General features: G+C 36.9%; 1 protein-coding gene and 1 pseudogene across 6 annotated transcripts in view; one reads left to right on the top strand and one right to left on the bottom strand.

The window, feature by feature from the left end:
• VPS13B (vacuolar protein sorting 13 homolog B) overlaps positions 1-17457 on the bottom strand; it is an 802016-nt gene extending 784559 nt beyond the window's left edge. For all 6 annotated transcript variants that reach the window (XM_061172062.1, XM_061172061.1, XM_061172063.1 and 3 more), the window contains exons 1-3: positions 17211-17457; positions 16591-16769; positions 1539-1682 (exon numbers count right to left, since the gene is read on the bottom strand). In XM_061172062.1, the coding sequence (XP_061028045.1) occupies positions 1539-1682; positions 16591-16737 (291 nt within the window). In that variant the 5' untranslated portion in view covers positions 16738-16769; positions 17211-17457. The remainder of the gene's footprint in view (positions 1-1538; positions 1683-16590; positions 16770-17210) is intronic.
• Positions 2030-2965, top strand: LOC133077089 (heterogeneous nuclear ribonucleoprotein A1-like 3; annotated as a pseudogene).
• Positions 17458-20508: the final 3051 nt, after the last annotated feature.

Genomic DNA, 20508 nt, shown 5'->3' with positions numbered 1-20508 from the left:
GGGGTGTACAATGCTGAATAATTTGTCCAAATGTCAACTGCAATTTTCAAAAATCCTTTCTACCTCAAAATTTTAAACATCTGTAAAAAATACTTGTTTTGAGAGTGGTTTACATTCATGACACTTGACCTTTTGCTGTACACACCACAAAATTCAAGTCTCAAATACCATATAAGCAGGAAATCTGATCATTCCTGCAGTAGCCATCTGCATGGTCCAATATCAAATATTAGTTCTGGGTTACACTAAGTCATGTGTTACAAATCTTTTTCTGCAGCCTCTATAATTAGTTGTAATTTGCCTCTTTTAAAATGTGTTTCTTATGGGACATCTGGCCTTGAAACTTCCACCTTCCCATTGAAAAAACACTTAGTGTCTGGATTTTTTTTTTTTTTTTTCACTTAATATGGAGCACTGCATGGGTGGTATAACCAAGTCCAGACTTCTTAAAAAAAAATTAAATTCCAGGAACAGATGATGATTAAGAACCATTTAAGTATTACCAAATATAAATGTAAAATAAAACTTTGTTGCACATAACTATCTACAGATTTCTAAATCAATCTCCCAGATATTTAAAGTTCCCAAAATAAATTTTAATGAGAGTATAGCATTGGTCTACTCACTTCCAGGAACTACATTAGTTAAGTTAAATTGGATAATAAAGGTTTGGAATTAGAGATTTCACAGAAAGAAAAACAGTTGTGAGCCCAGTAGGTTCATATGACACTCAAAGTATCTACTGCAAATAGGAAATGATTTTAGCAATTTATAAATAACCTTTACTCATTTCACAGAGATTGAAAGTTAATAATACTCATCAATTCACTTGGTTCTAGAAAGGCTTCCTTAAAACTGAAAATTAAATACGGGCTAAGGAAAAAGTAATAAAAATGAAAGAGACACTACTTTTATACAGGATAAAAGTGGAAAAATTCATCACAATATGCTGCTGTCCAGACCTGTTTGCTTCCTAGATTAGAAAATTTTTGGTAGAAACTCCTTAAAATCACTATTATACCTCAACAAAAACACTGAAAAGAAATGTAACATGGGTCAGAGAAGAAAGAAGTCAGAAAAAAATCAGTTTCTGATGACAAAACTTCAAAGACACAACGAAATTAGGTATGAAGGGAAATTCAATATATTTTCCTCTTCTCAAAAAATAACCTGAGAAATTTCCATCTCGTTTAGAAATGTCACTTTGCAAAAATTTAAAAACCTTCACCTAAAAATTGGACACAATCAGGTCCCATTTCTAGCAGATATAGGTAATAAGCAATATGCATAATCCCTATTAAGGCTATGATCAGATTAAGTAAAATGAGTATGAAAATAACCATTAGGATGTTTTATCCAAATTTAAGAAAACCCTTTTGCAATTAATTATGTTACTTTAATAGGTATATAAAAAAAAATTAAGTGTATGCGCTAAGATTTATGTAAAACCTGACACATTCCAAAAGTTAAAAAAATATCAAATACTAATAACTATTAAAATTGGTTAACATAAACAACTAGGTTCAATAATTTCTTACCTGTATTCCATCTTTAAGTTTCAAAATACATTCCATTGTATTGATGGTAATTACCACTGGTTCTGAACCCAGTTTTGTCCATGGTACATGGATCCTCAGTTCGTGAATATGTCCACTTAAAAAAGTGAATGGTAATTTCAATTCCTTAAAACACAAAATATTAAATAAAATTTAGGAAGTGCTTAATATTTTTTTCATTCTAATATCCAAAATACTTTCTGAAAAGAAAAACAAAATTTCCAACACAAAAATATTCTGGAAATTACTTTTCATCAAAAAGCAGCATCGAGATACGTTCGGTAGATTACTTCTTTCTGCCCGTGGACACCGCCAAGTAAGCATCGTTGACGTCTCCCTCCTCCACTGCCGTCACGTCTAAGTCAGAGTCTCCCAAAGAGCCCGAACAGCTGAGGAAGCTCTTCATCGGAGGTTTGAGCTTTGAAACAACCAATGAGTGTCTGAGGAGCCATTTTAAGCAATGGGGAACACTCACAGATTGTGTGGTAATGAGGGATTCAAACACCAAGCACTCTAGAGGCTTCTGGTTTGTCACATATGCCACTGTGGAGAAGGTGGATGCAGCCATGAATGCAAGGCCACGTGAGGTGGATGGAAGAATTGGGGAACCAAAGAGGGCCGTCTCAAGAGAAGATTCTCAAAGACCTGGTGCCCACTTAACTGTGAAAAAGATTTTTGTTGGTGGCATTAAAGAAGACACTGAAGAACATCACCTAAGAGATTATTTTGAACAGTATGGGAAAACTGAAGTGACTGAAATCATGACTGACCGAGGCAGTGGCAAAAAGAGAGGCTTTGCTTTCGTAACCTTTGATGACCATGACTCTGTAGACAAGATTGTCATTCAGAAATACCACACTGTGAATGGCCGCAACTGTGAAGTAAGGAAAGCCCTATCTAAGCTAGAGATGGCTAGTGCTTCATCCAGCCAAAGAGGTTGAAGTGGTTCTGGAAACTTTGGTGGTGGTCGTGGAGGTGGTTTTGGTGGGAATGACAACTTTGGTCGTGGAGGAAACTTCAGTGGTCGAGGTGGCTTTGGTGGCAGTCGAGGTGGCTTTGGTGGCAGCCATGGTGGTGGTGGATATGGTGGCAGTGGGGATGGCTATAATGGATTTGGTAATGATGGAAGCAATTTTGGAGGTGGTGGAAGCTACAATGATTTTGGCAATTACAAAAACCAATCTTCAAATTTTGGACCCATGAAAGGAGGAAACTTTGGAGGCAGAAGTTCTGGCCCCTGTGGTGGTGGAGGCCAATACTGTGCTGAACCACAAAACCAAGGTGGCTATGGCGGTTCCAGCAGCAGCAGGAGCTATGGCAGTGGCAGAAGGTTTTAATTACTGCCAGGAAACAAAGCTTAGCAGGAGAGGAGAGCCAGAGAAGTGACAGGGAAGCTACAGGTTACAAAAGATTTGTGAACTCAGCTAAGCACAGTGGTGGCAGGGCCTAGCTGCTACAAAGAACACATGTTTTAGACAATACTCATGTGTATGGGCAAAAAAACTCAAGGACTGTAACTGTGACTAATTGTATAACAGGTTATTTTAGTTTCTGTTCTGTGGAAAGTATAAAGCATTCCAACAAAGGGTTTTAATGTAGTTTTTTTTTTTTTTTGCACCCATGCTGTTGATTGCATGATCATGACGCTGAATAAATGTGTCTTTAAAAAAAAAAAAGGCAGCATCAATGGACTTCCCTGGTGGCACAGTGGTTGAGAATCCACCTGCCAATGCAGGGGACACGAGTTCGATCCCTGATCCAGGAAGATCCCACATGCCTCAGAGCAACTAAGCCCATGCGCCACAACTACTGAGCCTGTGCTCTAGAGCCCACGAGCCACAACTACTGAAGCCCACGCGCCTAGAGCCCGTGCTCCGCAACAAGAGAAGCCACCGCAATGAGAAGCCCGCGCACAGCAACGAACAGTAGCCCCCACTCTCGCAGCTGGAGAAAGCTCACGTGCAGAACAAAGACCCAGCACAGCCAAATATAAATAAATTTATTTTTTTTAAAAAGCAGCATCAAATAACTTGTTAAACTATAGTTAATGATAAACTACAAAAACTTATTGTGCAAGTTACATTTAATAAGCTACTTAACCTGTGTAGGCCTCTACTTCTTATTTTGCTAAATGGAAATAATAACAGAATATGATTGTAAGGCAAGTTTAAAGAGGAGAACGGAATTAAAGATAGGAGAATGACCTGACAAAATAAAAACGGACCAACTTTGAAAAAAAATTTATCGAGCTTTACCTAATTAAAGATTGTACCTGGATACTATTTGGTAATAAATTCTAAGTGTTTTCTGACTGGTTTCCATTATTATTAAAAAGGTTAGACGTATGCTAACGCATGTATATGGAATCTAAAAAAACCGTACTGATGAACCTAGTGGCAGGGCAGAAATAAAGACACAGACGTAGAGAATGGACTTGAGGACACAGCAGGGGAAGGGGAAGCTGGGACAAAGTGAGAGTAGCACTGACATATACACACTACCAAATGTAAAATGGATGGCTAGTGGGAAGCTGCTACATAGCACAGGGAGATTAGCTCAATGCTCTGTGACAACCTAGGAGGGTGGGATAGAGAGGGTGGGAGGGAGGCTCAAGAGGGAGGGGATATGGGGATATATGTATACATATAGCTCTGATTCACTTTGTTGTACAGCAGAAACTAACACAACATTGTTAAGCAATTATACTCCAGTAAAGGTGAAAAAAAAAAATGGCACTTCCTCTCAAAAAAAAAAAGGTTAGAAATGAAAACATAAATGTTACCACAATCATTTTATACTAAACTGTTTCACCTTCAGATAAAATATGTTACAAACCAACAAAAGAAAAAAACAAATTGTATTTGGACTATATCTCAATCACATTATTGTAACTCTGTGAAAGTTAAGATAAATATTAAGCTATTCATTCATCTAAGAATTGTCCACCTACTTGGTTTAGCAATATAGTAGCAATATAGCTAAATATATACAGACAGTACAGCAAAGTGGTTAAGACCAGTAACTCTAGAGCCAGCACAAGTGGATTTAATCCTACCTCTGCTACTTACTAGCACAATGACAATAGGCAAGTTGTATTAACGTTATCTGTGTCTCAGTTTCTTTATCTGTAAAACTGGATAATAGTAGTGTTTGAGGATTAAATGAATTAATTTATATAAAGCACTTAGGACACTGTCTTCCTCAAAGAGCAATCAATATAAAGATGCTAACTATTTATTATTACAAATGTATAAGCCTCCTTTGTCTTCACAAGTTTTTTTAAAGGGCAGAATACTAAAAATCTATTTCTACTATTCTAATGGAATGTCACAATTTTTAAACAGTTCTCATTATTTCATTAATTTTAAAGATGCAGTAATTTCTCCCAGCATTAATCAATGGGACAGACTATATTTTGATCAGTGTCTATAACGAAGACAATGTTTACTGAGCACTTACTGTGTACCACACACTGCTTTAAGCACTTTACCTGCATGCAAAATTTAATCTTTGTAAGTACCCCAAAAAGTAAATACTATTATACCCACTTTACAGATAAAAAATCTGAGGCATGGAAAGGTCAACTAACTTTCAAAAATGACTCATCTAGGAGCGCCATGACTCGAAACCGGAAACTATGATGCCAGAGCCCTTGCTCTTATCAACAACTATACTGCATCTAACTTTCATTATAAGCACTGAATACATTTCCATTGGTTATACATCCATTTGGATAATGTTCCAATGACATCTCCATCTCTACCCTTGACTTGTGTAACAATGATACGTTTGTGAAATGGCTACCAAAACCGTAGTCTATGGGCACAAATTGGCTTTTCTTAGGGAGAATTTAAAAGACACCTGAACCAAACTCAAGACCTTGGTATCACCAGAATGCTATTAATCATCTGAATAACTAACAAAACACTAACACAAGAGGCAGCATTCTACATTAAAACATGGAATTTTGAACCATATGGCCCATGCTGGAGATCCAACTGAAGTTCAACACTTATTAATTATCTGACTATAAGCAAGATCATTTCCATTTCCTCATCACAGAGTTGTTGTGATAAACAAATAAGAACACATTTATGCCTTGTAAAAGGCAAAAGAAAATGCTGACTGTTATAATAAATGGATCATCCTGAGGTAACCACAAAGAAATGATTTTCTTTTCATTCCTTTTCCTTCTCAAAATATACTGTACAACTTAAAAATATTCTATTTACTTGTAACTACTCAGAAATACATTGTGAAAAATACATCCCTGAAACCAGAATATCTATGGCTGCACAAAGGATATAGTAATGAAAAATTTAAGAAGAGGATTGACTAGCTCTCATAAATATAATTCTAGGTAAGCAATTAAAAAATATTCTCACACAGAAAAAAGGGATACTTGAAAAATGAATATAGCAGGCCACAAAAGCAAAAATAGATGAAAAGGACTATATCAAACCTAAAAACCTCCACAAAGCAAAGAAAACACTCAGCAAAGTGGAAAGGCAACCCACATGAGAGAAACTATTTGTAAACCATATTATCTGATAAGGGGTTAAAATCTAGAATATATAAAGAACAACAACAACTCAACAACAAAAAAACAAATAATCTAATTTTAAAAATGGGGAAATGACTCGAATAGACATTTTCAAAAAATATATACAAATGGCCAACAAATAGAGGAAAACACGCTCACCATCACTGTCAGAGAAATGCAAATCAAAACCACAATGACATATCATCTCACACCTGTTATAATGGCACCTATCCAAAAAAAAACCCACCACAGGAAGTGATAAGTGTGGTGAGTATATGAAGAACGTAGAACCCTTGTGCACTGCTGATGAAAATGTAAAATGGTGCAGCCACTATAGAAAACAGTATGGAGATTCTTCAAACAATTAAAAACAGAATTACCATATGATCCAGCGATCTCAGTTCTGAGCACAAACTAAAAAGAACTGAAACCAGGATCTTGAAAACATATTTGTACAACCATATTTTTTGCAGCATTATTCACAATAGTCAAGAGGTGAATACAACCTAATGTCCATTGAAAGATAAATGCATAAAGAAAATGTGGTATATACACATGATGAAATATTATTCAGTCTTTAAAAAAGAAATTCTGTCATATGCTACAACATATAATGAACCTCAAGGACACTGTACTAAATGAAATAAGCCAGTCACACAAAGACAAATATTGTCTGATTCCACTTCTGTAAGGTACCTAAATTAGTCAAATTCTTAGACACATAAGTAGAACAGTGGTTGCCAGGGGCTGGGGGAAGAGAGAAAAGGGAAGTAGTTTTTCAACGGGTACAGAACTTAAGTTTTGGAAGATGAAAAGTTCTAGAGATCTGTTGAACAACAATGTATTGGGTTGGCCAAAAAGTGCATTCAGGTTTTTCTGTAATACATTATGGAAAAATCCAAAGAAACTTTTTGGCCACCCCAATATATATAATTAACACAACTATCCACTTAAAAATGGTTAAGATGATAAATTTTATGCTGTATGCTTTTTACCACAAAATAAAAATGAATGTAAGACAGGACTTAAAGAATTCTAAGTTAGAAGGTTGGCAAATTCTCTCCCCAGAAAGCAGTGACAAAACTGGACGAAGTTATTAAAAACAACAGAAATCTCAGTGGCAATAAGGGAAGGCTACCCTGAGGTCACAACAGCAGTTGGTGCAAGAAACTAAACAGAAGACCAGCCAGAAAATTAACAGAGAAATCCAGAGAACAAGATAGCCAAAGATGGCCTTGCTATGACCTCAGTATCCCTGGTAACCTGGAAAGCTATACGTATGTGCCAGGCTGTGCTCACTCAGACGACACTAGAGAGACCCCTAACAATCTACTCATCCTTGGTTGACCAAGAAGTCTTGTAAACAGAGTAAGTAAAAACATGGATCAGATTTGTAAACTCCTTGAACTTTGAAAGCATTATCCAGTACATGTATATGTCCCATGCCAAAGAGTAGAAGCCATATTAGTTCAAAAGTTTAAACAACCTCTAGCCAATCACTGGCTGATGACTCAATTATAGTGACCCAGGGACAATCTCTAGAAAGCCAAGCCTAAAAACAGAAAGAATTGGGGGAGAAAAAAAAAAAAAACTGAGCACAGTCACCAGAGGCCACACATTGCAGAGGAAACAGACACCACAAATTTAGCCCAGGCAAGTCACTAAACAAATACATAAACCAATAGCAACAACAAATATCCCCAGAGGGAAGAAATCAGAATGCAGAGTTGCTAAAACATATTATCCAAAACGTCCAGTTTTCAACTAAAAATTGTGAAACATGAAAAGCATGCAAAGTAGTCAATAGAAACTATCTCTGAGGATGCTCAAATGTAGGACTAACTACACAAGATCTTCAAAACATCTATTATAAATATGTTCAAAGAAATAAAGAAAGCTATATTTAAATAATTAAAGGAATATATGACCACAAGATTCATCAAGTAGAGAATACCAAGAATGAGATAGAAATATAAAAAAAAAAATAGAAATTTTTGAGTTTAAAAATACAATAAATGAAATTAAAAATTCACTGAAAGAGCTCAACATCAGATTTGAGCTGGCAGAAGAAAGAATCAGCAAATCCACACCCAGACATATCAAAGCAAAAACTTTGAAAGCCTAGGACAAGAAGAAAATCTTGAAAGCAGAAACAGAAAATCAACTTGTCACATACAAGAAAACTCTTAGTAGATTAAAAGCTAACTTGTCATTACAAACAATAAGGGCAAAAAGGCAGTGAGATGATATATTTAAATAACAAAAGAAAATAACCATCAACCAAAAATCCTATATCCAGCAAAAGTATACTTCAAAAATGAAGGTGAAATAAAGGCATACCGAAATAAAGTCTCAGGTAATTCTTTGTAACAGAATACTAAAAGAAGTTCTTTGGACCGAAAGGAAGCAATACCAGATTGTAACTCAAAGCCACACAAACAGCACTAATAAAAGTATATATGTAGATAATTATTAAAAGACAGTATAAATGTTTTCTTCTTTTTTCTTCTGATTCAAAAGGCAATCACAAAAAACAATTATAACGTTAATATACTAGGTTTATAACAAAGAAATGCAATATATTTGAAAACAATACCACAAAGGACGGAGAAGAAATGAAGCTATAGTGGAGAAAGTTTCTGTACTTTAATGGAATAAAGTTAGCATTAATCTCAAATAGACTGTGATAAATTAGATGCATATTGTAATCCTCTAAGCAACCACTAAGAAAATAACTCAAAATAAATTAAAAAATCAAAGGAATTAAAATGCAATACTAAAAAATATCTACTTTGGGGCTTCCCTGGTGGCACAGTGGTTGAGAATCTGCCTGCCAATGCAGGGGACACGGGTTCGAGCCCTGGTCTGGGAAGATCCCACATGCCACGGAGCAACTGGGCCCGTGAGCCACATCTACTGAGCCTGAGGGTCTGGAGCCTCTGCTCCGCAACAAGAGAGGCCGCGATAGTGAGAGGCCCACGCGCTGCGATGAAGAGTGGCCCCCACTTGCCGCAACTGGAGAAAGCCCTCACACAGAAACGAAGACCCAACACAGCCAAAAAAAATAAAAAATAATAAATAAATAATAAATAAAAATATCTACTTAATAATAAAGAAAGTCGCAAAGGATTATGAGAGAAACAAAAAAGACATGAGACACTTAGAAAATAGCAAAATGGTAGACAGAAATCCAACCATATGAATAAAAACATAATGTGAATGGATTAAATATTCCAATCAAAAGGCAAAGACTGCTTCCATATCATGGCTATTGTAAATAGTGCTGCAATGAACACTGGGGTGCATGTGTCTTTCTGAATTACGGTTTTCTCTGGGTATACTGCCAGTAGTGGGATTGCTGGGTCATATGGCAGTTCTATTTTTAGTTTTTTAAGGAACCTCCATACTGTTCTCCAAAGTGGCTGTATCAATTTACATTCCCACCAACAGTGTAAGAGGGTTCCCTTTTCTCCACACCCTCTCCAGCATTTGTTGTTTGTAGATTTTTTGATGATGACCATTCTGACTGGTGTGAGGTGATACCTCACTGTAGTTTTGATTTGCACTTCTCTAATAATTAGTGATGTTGAGCAACTTTTCATGTGTTTGTTGGCCGTCTGTATGTCTTCTTTGGAGAAATGTCTACTTAGGTCTTCCACCCATTTTTTGATTGGGTTTTTTTTTTTTTTTTTTGACATTAAGCTAAATGAGCTTTTTGTATATTTTGGAGACTAATCTTTTGTCAGTTGCTTCGTTTGCAAATATTTTCTCCCACTCTGAGGGCTGTCTTTTCATCAACAGAGGAATGGATAAAGAAGATGTGGTACATATATACAGTGGAATATTACTCAGCCATAAAAAAGTAATGAAATTGGGTCATTTGCAGAGATGTGGATGGACCTATAGACTGTCACAGAGAGTGAAGTAAGTCAGAAAGAGAAAAACAAATATCGTATATTAACACATATATGTGGAATCTAGAAAAATGGTATAGATGATCTTCTTTGCAAACCAGAAATAGAGACACAGACACAGAGAACAAACGATGCCAAGGGTGAAGGGTGGCAGGGTGGAATGAATTGGGAGATTGGGATAGTGATACTATGTATAAAATAGATAACTAACGAGAACATACTATATAGCACAGGGAACTCTACTCAATGCTCTGTGGTGACCTAAACGGGAAGGAAATCCAAAAAAGAGGGGATACATGTATATGTATAGCTGATTCATTTTGCTATACAGCAGAAACTAACACAACATTGTAAAGCAACTATACTCCAATAAAAATTAATTTTAAAAAAATGGCAAAGATTGTCAGACTGGATTTTAAAAACTAGTAAGATCCAACTATATGCTCTCCGCAAGAGACATACTTTAGATTCAAAAACACAAATAGGTTGAAAATAAGAAAAAGGTTTTTTTTTTTTCATTTTAATGTATCATTTTTCTGTATAGATACAGATAACAGATTGGTGGTTGCCAGAGGCAATGGGGTGGAAAGTGAATGAAATGGGAAAAGGTGGTCGAAAGATACAAGCTTCTAGTTATAAAATTAAAAAAGTCCTGGGATATAATGTACAGCATGGTGAGTACAGTTAATAATACTGTATTCCATATTTGAAAGGTGCTAAGAGAGTAAATCTTGAAAGTTCTCATCACAAGAAACAAAACTTTTTTAACTATGTATGGTGACAGATGTTAACTGGGCTTACTTTGGTGATCATTTTGCGATATATACAAATACCAAATCATTACATTGTACACCTGAAACTAATATAACACTATATGTCTTTTACACCATAATAAAAAAATTAATAAACAAGATCCCAGGAAGTCATGTGATCCAGTTTCTTGCCTTGAATACATCAAATCACCATATTTTCTTGCTATTTAGGGAAATGGTATGGTATTCTATTTTAGGCATACAAAGAATTTTAATTTCTATGATCTTAATTCCAGCAGTATTTTCCCCTGGTTTTCATATGAGTGTTCTCCAATGCAAATAAGTAACAATTAAAAACAGTTTATCCCAGTCAGAGGTTAAAAATACAGCAGATGAAATTTTAAAGAATTGTTGAAGCCAAATAACATGTCTGTAAAACTTTCAAACAGTGTGGTACCAGGCTTGAAGAAACACAACACAAGGCAAAAGTGGTAAGATAGTTTAAAATGCAGTGTACTGAGGGGAAAAAGAAAAGAACATGTATCATGCAACCAGTAACCATAAGAGAGGTAATTACCCTATTATCAGATAAAATAGACTTTAAGAAAAAAAACTGTTACTAAAGATAACATGGAACACTTTATAATGATAGATGGGTAAATTCAAGAAGAAAATATATACAAATGAACTTATTTACAAAACAGAAACAGACTCAGAGATTTCGAAAACAAACCTATGGTTACCAAAGGGGAAACGTGGTGGGGAGAGATAAATTAGGAGTTTGGGATTAACATACACACACTACCATATATAAAATAGATAACCAACAAGGACCTACTGTATGGCACAGGGAACTCTACTCAATATTCTGTAATAACCTACATGGGTAAAGAATCTGAAAAAGAATGAGCATATGTATAACTGAATCACTTTGCTGTACACCTGAAACTAACACAACATTGTAAATCAACTATACTCCAATAAAAATTTTCTTAAAAAGAATATAAAACATATAAGAGCATAGCAACAGAGCCCCAAAATACATAAATCAAAAACTGACAAAAGTGAGAAAATAAATAATTCAATAACTTACAATAATAAACAGAACAGACAGAAAATCAACAAAGATATAGAAGACCTGAAAAACACTATCAACCAATTTAGACCTTACATCTATAAACCATTCCATCCAACATCTGCAAAAATACACTGCTATCTCAAGGAAAATCAGAAAACGTTTGAACTGAATGAAAATAAAAACACAACATACCAAAATTCATAGGATGCAGCGAAGAAACGTAGAGCTATAAATGTCTATAGCAGAAAAAGAGAACTATCTCAAATCAATAACCTAGGCTGCTACCTGCAGGCAGCAGAAAAACAAACTAAACCAAACTAAACAAGCTAACCCAAACTGAACAAACAAAAACAAGGACCACAATACCAAAAAAGGCAGGAGAGGAAGAGGGCAAATGCAGTTAAACTATTAAGATTATTCAGGAAATGGTAAGAATGCTAATTTAAGGTAGATGCCAATAAGTCAAATATCCATTTTGTTATCTTTAGAGAAGCAACTGAAATGATTTTTAAAAGAGTATAATTAAAAAGACTTTAAGGCAAAAAGAATTACTAGAGTGAATGAAAGAGGGACACATTTCAGAATGATTTTTTTTAAGTATATTCAACAATAAGGTATCACAGTACTGAATCTGTATGCACTTAACAATGTAACTTCAAGGTATATAAAGTGAAGGTTGGCAAAACTATAAAAGGGAAGTAGACAAATCCACAATCATAGTTGGAGATGTTAACCATTAACATACCTCTCTTAGTAATTGACAGAACAAGCAGACAATGAAAATCCATATGGATTTATAAGATTTGAAGAACTCTAATAACCAATTTGAAGCAACTGACATTTATGGAAGAATAAGGCAACAACTGTAGGATACACATTTCTCATCAATTACACATGGAATACTTACAAAAATAAAATTTTGACCATACACTAAGTCATAAATTATAATGGATCAAAATCATACAGAGAATGTGCTGACCACAATGGAGTTAAATTAGAAATCAATAACAGAAAGATAATTATTCCCTAAATGTTTGGAAATTAAGCACCACACTTCTAAATAACCCATGGATTAAAGAAGTCAAAATGGAATTTTAAATTTTTTAAGCTGAATAATAATGAAAAGACAAGACAACATATAAAATTGTGGTGATAAAGCTAAATAGATGGTTAAACAAAAATGTACAGTATTCAATGCACATATTAGAGTAGAAAAGGGTTGAAGAAAATCAATAACCTAAGCTTCCACCTCAAGAAGTTAGAGAAAACAATGGCAAATCAAATCCAAAGAAACAGGAAAAAAAAGAAATGATTAAAAAAAATTAGAGCAGAAATACATTACAGGGACTTCCCTGGTGGCACAGTGGTTGAGACTCCACCTGCTAATGCAGGGGACATGGGTTCAAGCCCTGGTCCAGGAAGATCGCACAAGCCATGGAGCAACAAAGCCTGTGTGCCACAACTACTGAGCCTGTGCTCTAGAGCCCATGAGGCACAACTACTGAGCCCTCGTGCCACACTTACTGAAGCCCGCGTGCCTAGAGCCCGTGCTCCGCAACAAGAGAAGCCACCAGAATGAGAAGCCTGCGCACCACAACAAAGAGTAGCCCCTGCTCGCCGCAACTAAAGAAAGCCCGCGCACAGCAACGGAGACCCAACACAGCCAAAAATAAGTAAATAAATAAATAAATAATTTTTAAAAAAAGAAATACATTACGAAGAAAGCAGGAATACAATAGAAAAAAAAATCAATAAAGTTGGGTTTTGACTAATATTAATAAAGCCCTAGCAATACTAATGAAAATACAAATTACTAATATAAGCATTGAAAAGAGAATATCATAACAGTTCCTAGATTTTTTTAAGGCAACTTTAAAATGAAAAACAAACAAAAAAAACCAACTTTATGGCTTAAATATGACAACTTAGAGCAGAGGCAAGCAAACTTTTTCAGTAAGGTGCAGATAGTAAATATTTCAGGCTTTTGCAAGCCATGCAGACTCTGTTCCAGCCACTTAACCCTGTCGTTTTAGCTTGCAAAAGCAGCCACAGACAACATGTAAACGAATGAGAATAGCTGGGCTCCAATAAAATTTTATTTACAAAGTTAGGCCCACACCATTGTTTGCTGATCCCTGATTTTGAGGAAATGGAGAAATTCCTTGAAAAGCATAACTAACCAAAACTAACAAAAGGAGAAACAGAAATCTAAATAGTCCTATATCTGTTAAAGAAATTAAATCAGGAATTAAAAACTTTCTAACTAAGAAAACTCCTAACTAGCATGACTTCATGATTAATTTTTCCTAACATTTAATAAACTGGTAAGGGGCAGCGGAGGGATAAACTGGGAGACTGGGATTGACATATACACACTACTATATGTAAAACAGATAACTAATAAGGGCCTACTGTGTAGCACAGGGAACTCTACTCAGTACTCTGTAATGACCTATATGGGGGAAGAATCTAAAAAAAGAGTGGATATATGTATATGTATAACTGATTCACTTTGCTGTACAGCATAACTAACACAACACTGTAAATCAACTAGACTCCGATAAAAAATTTTTTTAATTAAATTTAAAATATTTTAAAACTAATAAAGGAAAAAAGTTGGAGATTTCACATTTCTTGATTTCAAAACTTACTACAAAGTCATGGTAATCAAAACAATGGGATACTGACATAAAGACAGACATACAGACCAATGGAATCGTATGGAGGGCCCAGAAATAAACCCTCCTATCAATGACCATTTGATTTTCAAGAAAGGTGCCAAGATCACTCAGTAGGGAAAGGACAGTCTTCGACAAATGATGTTGGGAAAACTGAATAACCATATGCAAAAAAATATGAAGTTGGATCCTTGTACCATATACAAAAATTAACTCAAAAGGGATCAAATACCTAAATGTGAGAGCTAAAACTATAAAACTCTTAGAAGAAAACATAGGGGAAAAGCTTCATGACACTGGATTTGGCAATGATTTCTTGGATATAACACCAAAAGCCCAGGCATCAAAAGAAAAAGTTGTAAGTTGGACTTCATCAAAATTTAAAACTTTGGTTCTTCAAAGGACACTATCAACAGAGTCAAGAGGCAACCCACAATGGGAGATGATACTTGCACATCATATCTGATAAGGGATTGATATCCAGAATATATAAATAATTCCTACAACTCAGTAACAACAAAAAAACTTTCTAAAATGGGTAAAGGACTTGAACAGACATTTCTCCAAAGAAGATATACAAACAGCCAATAGCACAGGGAAAGGCTAAAAATAACAAACTTACCGAGTAACAGCAAAAATGTGAAGTAACTGGAACTCCCACACATTATTGGTGAGAATGTAAATTGGTACAACCACTCCGGAAAACTATCAGTATCCATTAAAGCTAAATATATGCCTGCCTCCTAGGTATGCATCTAAAGGAAATCAACACCTCTGTCCAATACAAGAATGTTCATAAGAGCTTTCTTCATAATTGTCAAAAGTAGAAAAAATCCAAATGTACCTCAAAAGGAAAATAAACATATAAACTGTGAATCTTTATACAATGGAATACCACAAGGCAATACAAAGAATAAACTGTCATTCATTCAAGAACCTGGGTTAATCTTGGCCATAATGTTGAACAAAAGAATTCAAACACAAGTGATTCTCATTTATTTAAGTTTCAAGAACAGGTTCAAGAAACTTATCTGTGTTGATAGAAGTCAGAATAGCAGTCACTTGTTTCAGGGGTGGGATACTAATTACAAAAAGGCAAGGAGAGCGTTTTGGGGTGCAGGAAATATTTTATTTCTTTATCTGGATAGTGGTTACACAGGTGTATACATATGCAAAATTTGAGCTGTATACTTAGGATTTGTGCTCATTAAAAAACAATGAAAATATTAAGATAATCAACCTTGGAGAGAGGAAGGGGAAGAAACCAAGAATATTATTTCTCAGTGTTAACTCCAGGTTATTCCATACTACAGAAAGCAGTGGAATATAACTAAAAGTTACTAATAACATCACCATCAGATTGTCTTCCCTTATCTCCTAAAAAGCAGTTGGTCTCTGACTCCTGAGTTTCCAGAGATAATTTTTGTATTCTCAAGCCTAAAAGAATTGCCTGGCATATGTTAATAATAAGTGCACTAAGTGAATTAATAAATATATGAACTTTGAAGTTACAGTTCATTTACATCAGACCATTCCCACGTTAAAAAAAAAAAAAGAAACTAAAAAAGTGATTAAGAAAGAAGTTTTCAACTATGCTGGCATTCTCAATCTGTCTGTCTACTCAATATTCTGAGGATGTCATGGGTAATGTCATTTTTCCCACTAAGAGAACCTTCCTCAAGATGTAACCTTGCTGTCTTTCGCACCCCTTCGTTCCCCAAAAAGGAAAAAGGGAATATTTTCCAGCGTCATACAGAATCCTAGCAATGTAAATTAGCATATTCGGTAAAGCTTAAGAACTGAGTAACAGGGTGAACAATTCTGACAAGAACAATGAAATTTTTTTTCTATCTGTTGCGGCAATTTGGGGGATTATGATTCTAATAACCCACCACTAGTAACAAACCGTAAAAAAAAAAAATTCTGTAAAGTAAGGTCTCTAGTTCAAGATAGCCCAAAATACATTCGCAGAAAAACTAAGCTTTTAAAGCATAAAGTCAGAGTGTAGGAAAGCACACATTACTTCTGAGCAGGCTGAAAATGTTTCCAGTGACAGCTACACCGCTTACCTGCTCCAGCACATCCAATTTTAACTCCAGCTTGCTGAGAACCACGTCTCCACCCCATAGTGAAAGCTGCAGATCTGACGGCTTTAAGTTCTTGATGTAGCGATTCACATAGCTCATTAAAATTGGAGTCACATATGACTCCAGCATTCTTTAAGGTACAGAGGAGTCAAAGTCAGAAGCTGAAAGGGGTAAAGACAGAAACATTAGAGGTAACTGAGTCTGTGGTGCATTTCTTAACGAAAAGGCATTTCTCAGGAAGGGTTGAAGAGGCCGAAAAGCAACAGTCCCCACCAAAGCGGCCGCTCGCCTTCTCCCAGAAGCAGAGAAAACTCAAATGGACTCTCTGCTCCAGCCGCGACTTCCTCACTAATACAACTCCCCTCAACTCGCCTGGCGAGGAGTGGGAAGAAGAGGTGGTGACCTAAAGAAAGCGGGTCCCCTGGAGTGGGAAAATGAAGAGAAGCAGGCTCGCCTTTGGCCGCCGCACCCCTCCCTTAGCCAGCCCAGCCGCCCCAGGAGGCCCTCGCCCCTCGGAACCCGGCCGGATCTACCACCGTAGAAACAGAGCCAGAAGCAGGCCGTACGCCTCTCGCCGTATTCCACCCTCGGGTGACACTCACGCCGAAGAGTACCGTGGCGTCTCCTCCACCTCCCGGTACCTGGCACCCGCCTCCGGAGGCGGCGCAGCTCCCGTACCGCGCCACTTCCGGGTGTGCCCCGCTCGGTGCTCGAAACAAACTAACCCTCCACCGCCACCACTCGACTCCGCAGCAGGGCCGGAGTTCTCAGGCTGGAGAAGCCATTCAGTGCGTCTTCTAGAAGGAGACCGCTGGCGCTCGGCCAGCCTGCGTCTCCACTCCGACCCCGCCAGTGGTTCGCACAAAGCTCTAGGAAGTGCGCGGGGCAGGTGGGCGGACCGGTAAAGCGGAGACACCGGAGATCCGGAAGTGGTGCTCCGGCAAGAGAGCAACTGAGGTGGAGATCGAGTCCGAGTGAGGAAGCACGGAGGGCCATAGGTCCCATGAGGAGGAAGAAAGCGGGTCCTAGTGTTTAAAGCCCTGAAAACCAAGTGGTTTTTGTTTTTCTTAGGAGATGGAAGGCCTGGAAAGAACTTGGGTTCACTGTGCAGAGCAATAGCAATAAGGCTGCAGGTGGGGTGGGGGGTAAATTTAGATCGAGAGCTTCATTTGCGGGAGGAAAGGAGAAATTGAAGGGATCAGGATGTGTGATGTAGGAGAACGCGTTTTGACCACACGTGTAAACGAGCTCTCGCGTTCTTCTACTTTGGCGAAGGAGTGGTTTAGTATGTTTACATTTGTGCGGGGAAGGAATAAAGAGAAAATCGTGGAGGTCCATTGGATTGCAGGCCGATATATGGAACTTGAGAAAAGCGGTAGGAATAGCAGAAGGAAATGAGACTCTTAGAGAAAGTGAAAAGAAATAGCTGATAGGGAATGAATTCAAAGTTTTTTAAGAGTCAGTATTGGTTTTATTAGGCTGAAATGAATGTATAAAATACTACCTTTCCTTCTAGTACTTTGCAAGCTTACGAAGTCAAGAAACTCAAACACCCAACTCCGGATAAACACCTATATACTGGGCTTAAAGGGATAGCATAGGGCATGCTGCCTAATTTTTGACCAGTATTTACTATTTTTGGTAACCTCTGAAGAAGACACCTACCACTGCATTTTGAAAATAGACTTTCCTTACAAAGTTATTAAAATATCCACCCATGTTGTCGTTGCATTTAATTGAAAACACTTCCTAAGTAAATTCCTAAAACTCTTTATTGGAATTCAATTTAAGATTTCTTTTTATTTATTATTTTATACAGCAGGTTCTTATTAGTTATCCATTTTATACATATTAGTGTATATATGTCAATCCCAGTCTCCCAATTCACTGGTGGTAGGATGAAGTTAAGGTTTCTTGAAGGAGTTTTAGAAACTGCCATAGGAAAGAGGCATAAGTGAGGATGCCAAGGTGTTTAGATCTGTTTTGTTAATGAAAATAAGGAACTACGTTTCTAAAAGAAAGAAGGTGGGGGGGGTTGGAGAAAGAGGAAGGAAGGAAGGAAAAAAAAAAAAGAAGGAAAGAAAGAGAAGCAGCTAATGGCTAATTCAGAGCAACTGTCCTCTCACCAAAAGCCTTGATGAATAACCCAAGTAATCTGGGTCTTATTAAAGCCTACTAAATCAGCCAACTAAATTATCCAAGTAATTAGTTATCTGCTTCACTTGAAAAGTGAAGAAGTTGAAGCCATGGCTCAGAAGTTTTAATATAAATGGTTCCACTAATTGTTTGAAAGCCCTAGGTGGTCTAGAGCAGGAGCTCCAAGTCCTGTTATTCTGCTAGGGAAGAAAAAGGGCCTAGTCTTATTTGTGTGGTAATTTAATAAATGAGACCAATATATTAAGATAAATTAGCCAGATTTTTTTTTTTTTTTTGAGATGTGAAGTCTTTAATCAGATGTTCCACGCAGGTCAGAGACCTTTTGGTTGTATTGATAAAATTTCTGCAAATTCTTTTATTTTTATTTTAACATCATTATTGGAGTATAATTGCTTTACAATGGTGTGTTAGTTTCTGCTTTATAACAAAGTGAATCAGTTATACATATACATATGTTCCCATATCTCTTCCCTCTTGCATCTCCCTCCCTCCCACCCTCCCTATCCCACACCTCTAGGTGGTCACAAAGCACAGAGCTGATCTCCCTGTGCTATGCAGCTGCTTCCCACTAGCTATCTATTTTACATTTGGTAGTGTATATATGTCCATGCCACTCTCTCACTTTGTCACATCTTACCCTTCCCCCTCCCCATATCCTCAAGTCCATTCTCTAGTAGGTCTGTGTCTTTATTCCCATCTTGCCCCTAGGTTCTTCATGACCCTTTTTTTTCCCCCTTAGATTCCATATATATGTGTTAGCACACTGTATTTGTTTTTCTCTTTCTGACTTACTTCACTCTGTATGACAGACTCTAACTCCATCCACCTCACTACAAATAACTCCATTTCGTTTCTTTTTATGGCTGAGTAATATTTCATTGTATATATGTGCCACATCTTCTTTATCCATTAGCCAGATATTTTTTTTTAACTTTATTGGACTATAACTGTTTACAATACTGTGTTAGTTTCTGCTTTATAACAAACTGAAACAGCTATACGTATACATATATCCCCATATCCCCTCTCTCTTGCAACTCCCTCCCACCCTCCCTATCCCACCCCTCTAGATGGTCACAAAGCACTGAGCTGATCTCCCTGTGCTATGCTGCTTCCCACTAGCTATTTTACATTTGGTAGTTTATAGAAGTCCATGCCAGTCTCTCACTTCGCCCCAGCTTATCCTTCATCCTCCCCGTGTCCTCAAGTCCATTCTCAACGTCTGCGTCTTTATTCCTGTCCTGCCCCTAGGTTCTTCATAGCCATTTTTTTTTAGATTCCATATATATGTGTTAGCATACGGATTTGTTTTTCTCTTTCTGACTTACTTCACTCTGTATAACAGACTCTAGCCCCACCCACCTCACTACAAATAACTCAATTTCATTGCTTTTTATGGCTGAGTAATATTCCATTGTATATATATATTCCACATCTTCTTTATCCATTCATCTGTCGATGTACACTTAGGTTGCTTCCATGTCCTGGCTATTGTAAATAGAGCTGCAATGAACACTTTGGTACATGAATGTGTTTTTTTTTTAACATCTTTACTGGAGTATAATTGCTTTACAATGGTGTGTTAGTTTCTGCTTTATAACAAAGTGTATCACTTATACATATACATATGTTCCCATATCTCTTCCCTCTTGCACCTCCCTCCCTCCCACCCTCCCTATCCCACCCCTCTAGGTGGTCACAAAGCACCGAGCTGATCTCCCTGTGCTATGCAGCTGCTTCCCA

Source organism: Eubalaena glacialis, chromosome 17, assembly GCF_028564815.1.
Source record: "Eubalaena glacialis isolate mEubGla1 chromosome 17, mEubGla1.1.hap2.+ XY, whole genome shotgun sequence".
NCBI lineage: Eukaryota > Metazoa > Chordata > Mammalia > Artiodactyla > Balaenidae > Eubalaena > Eubalaena glacialis.
The sequence above is the reverse complement of the archived record's forward strand: the minus strand, read 5'-3'. Positions and strand labels throughout refer to the sequence as shown.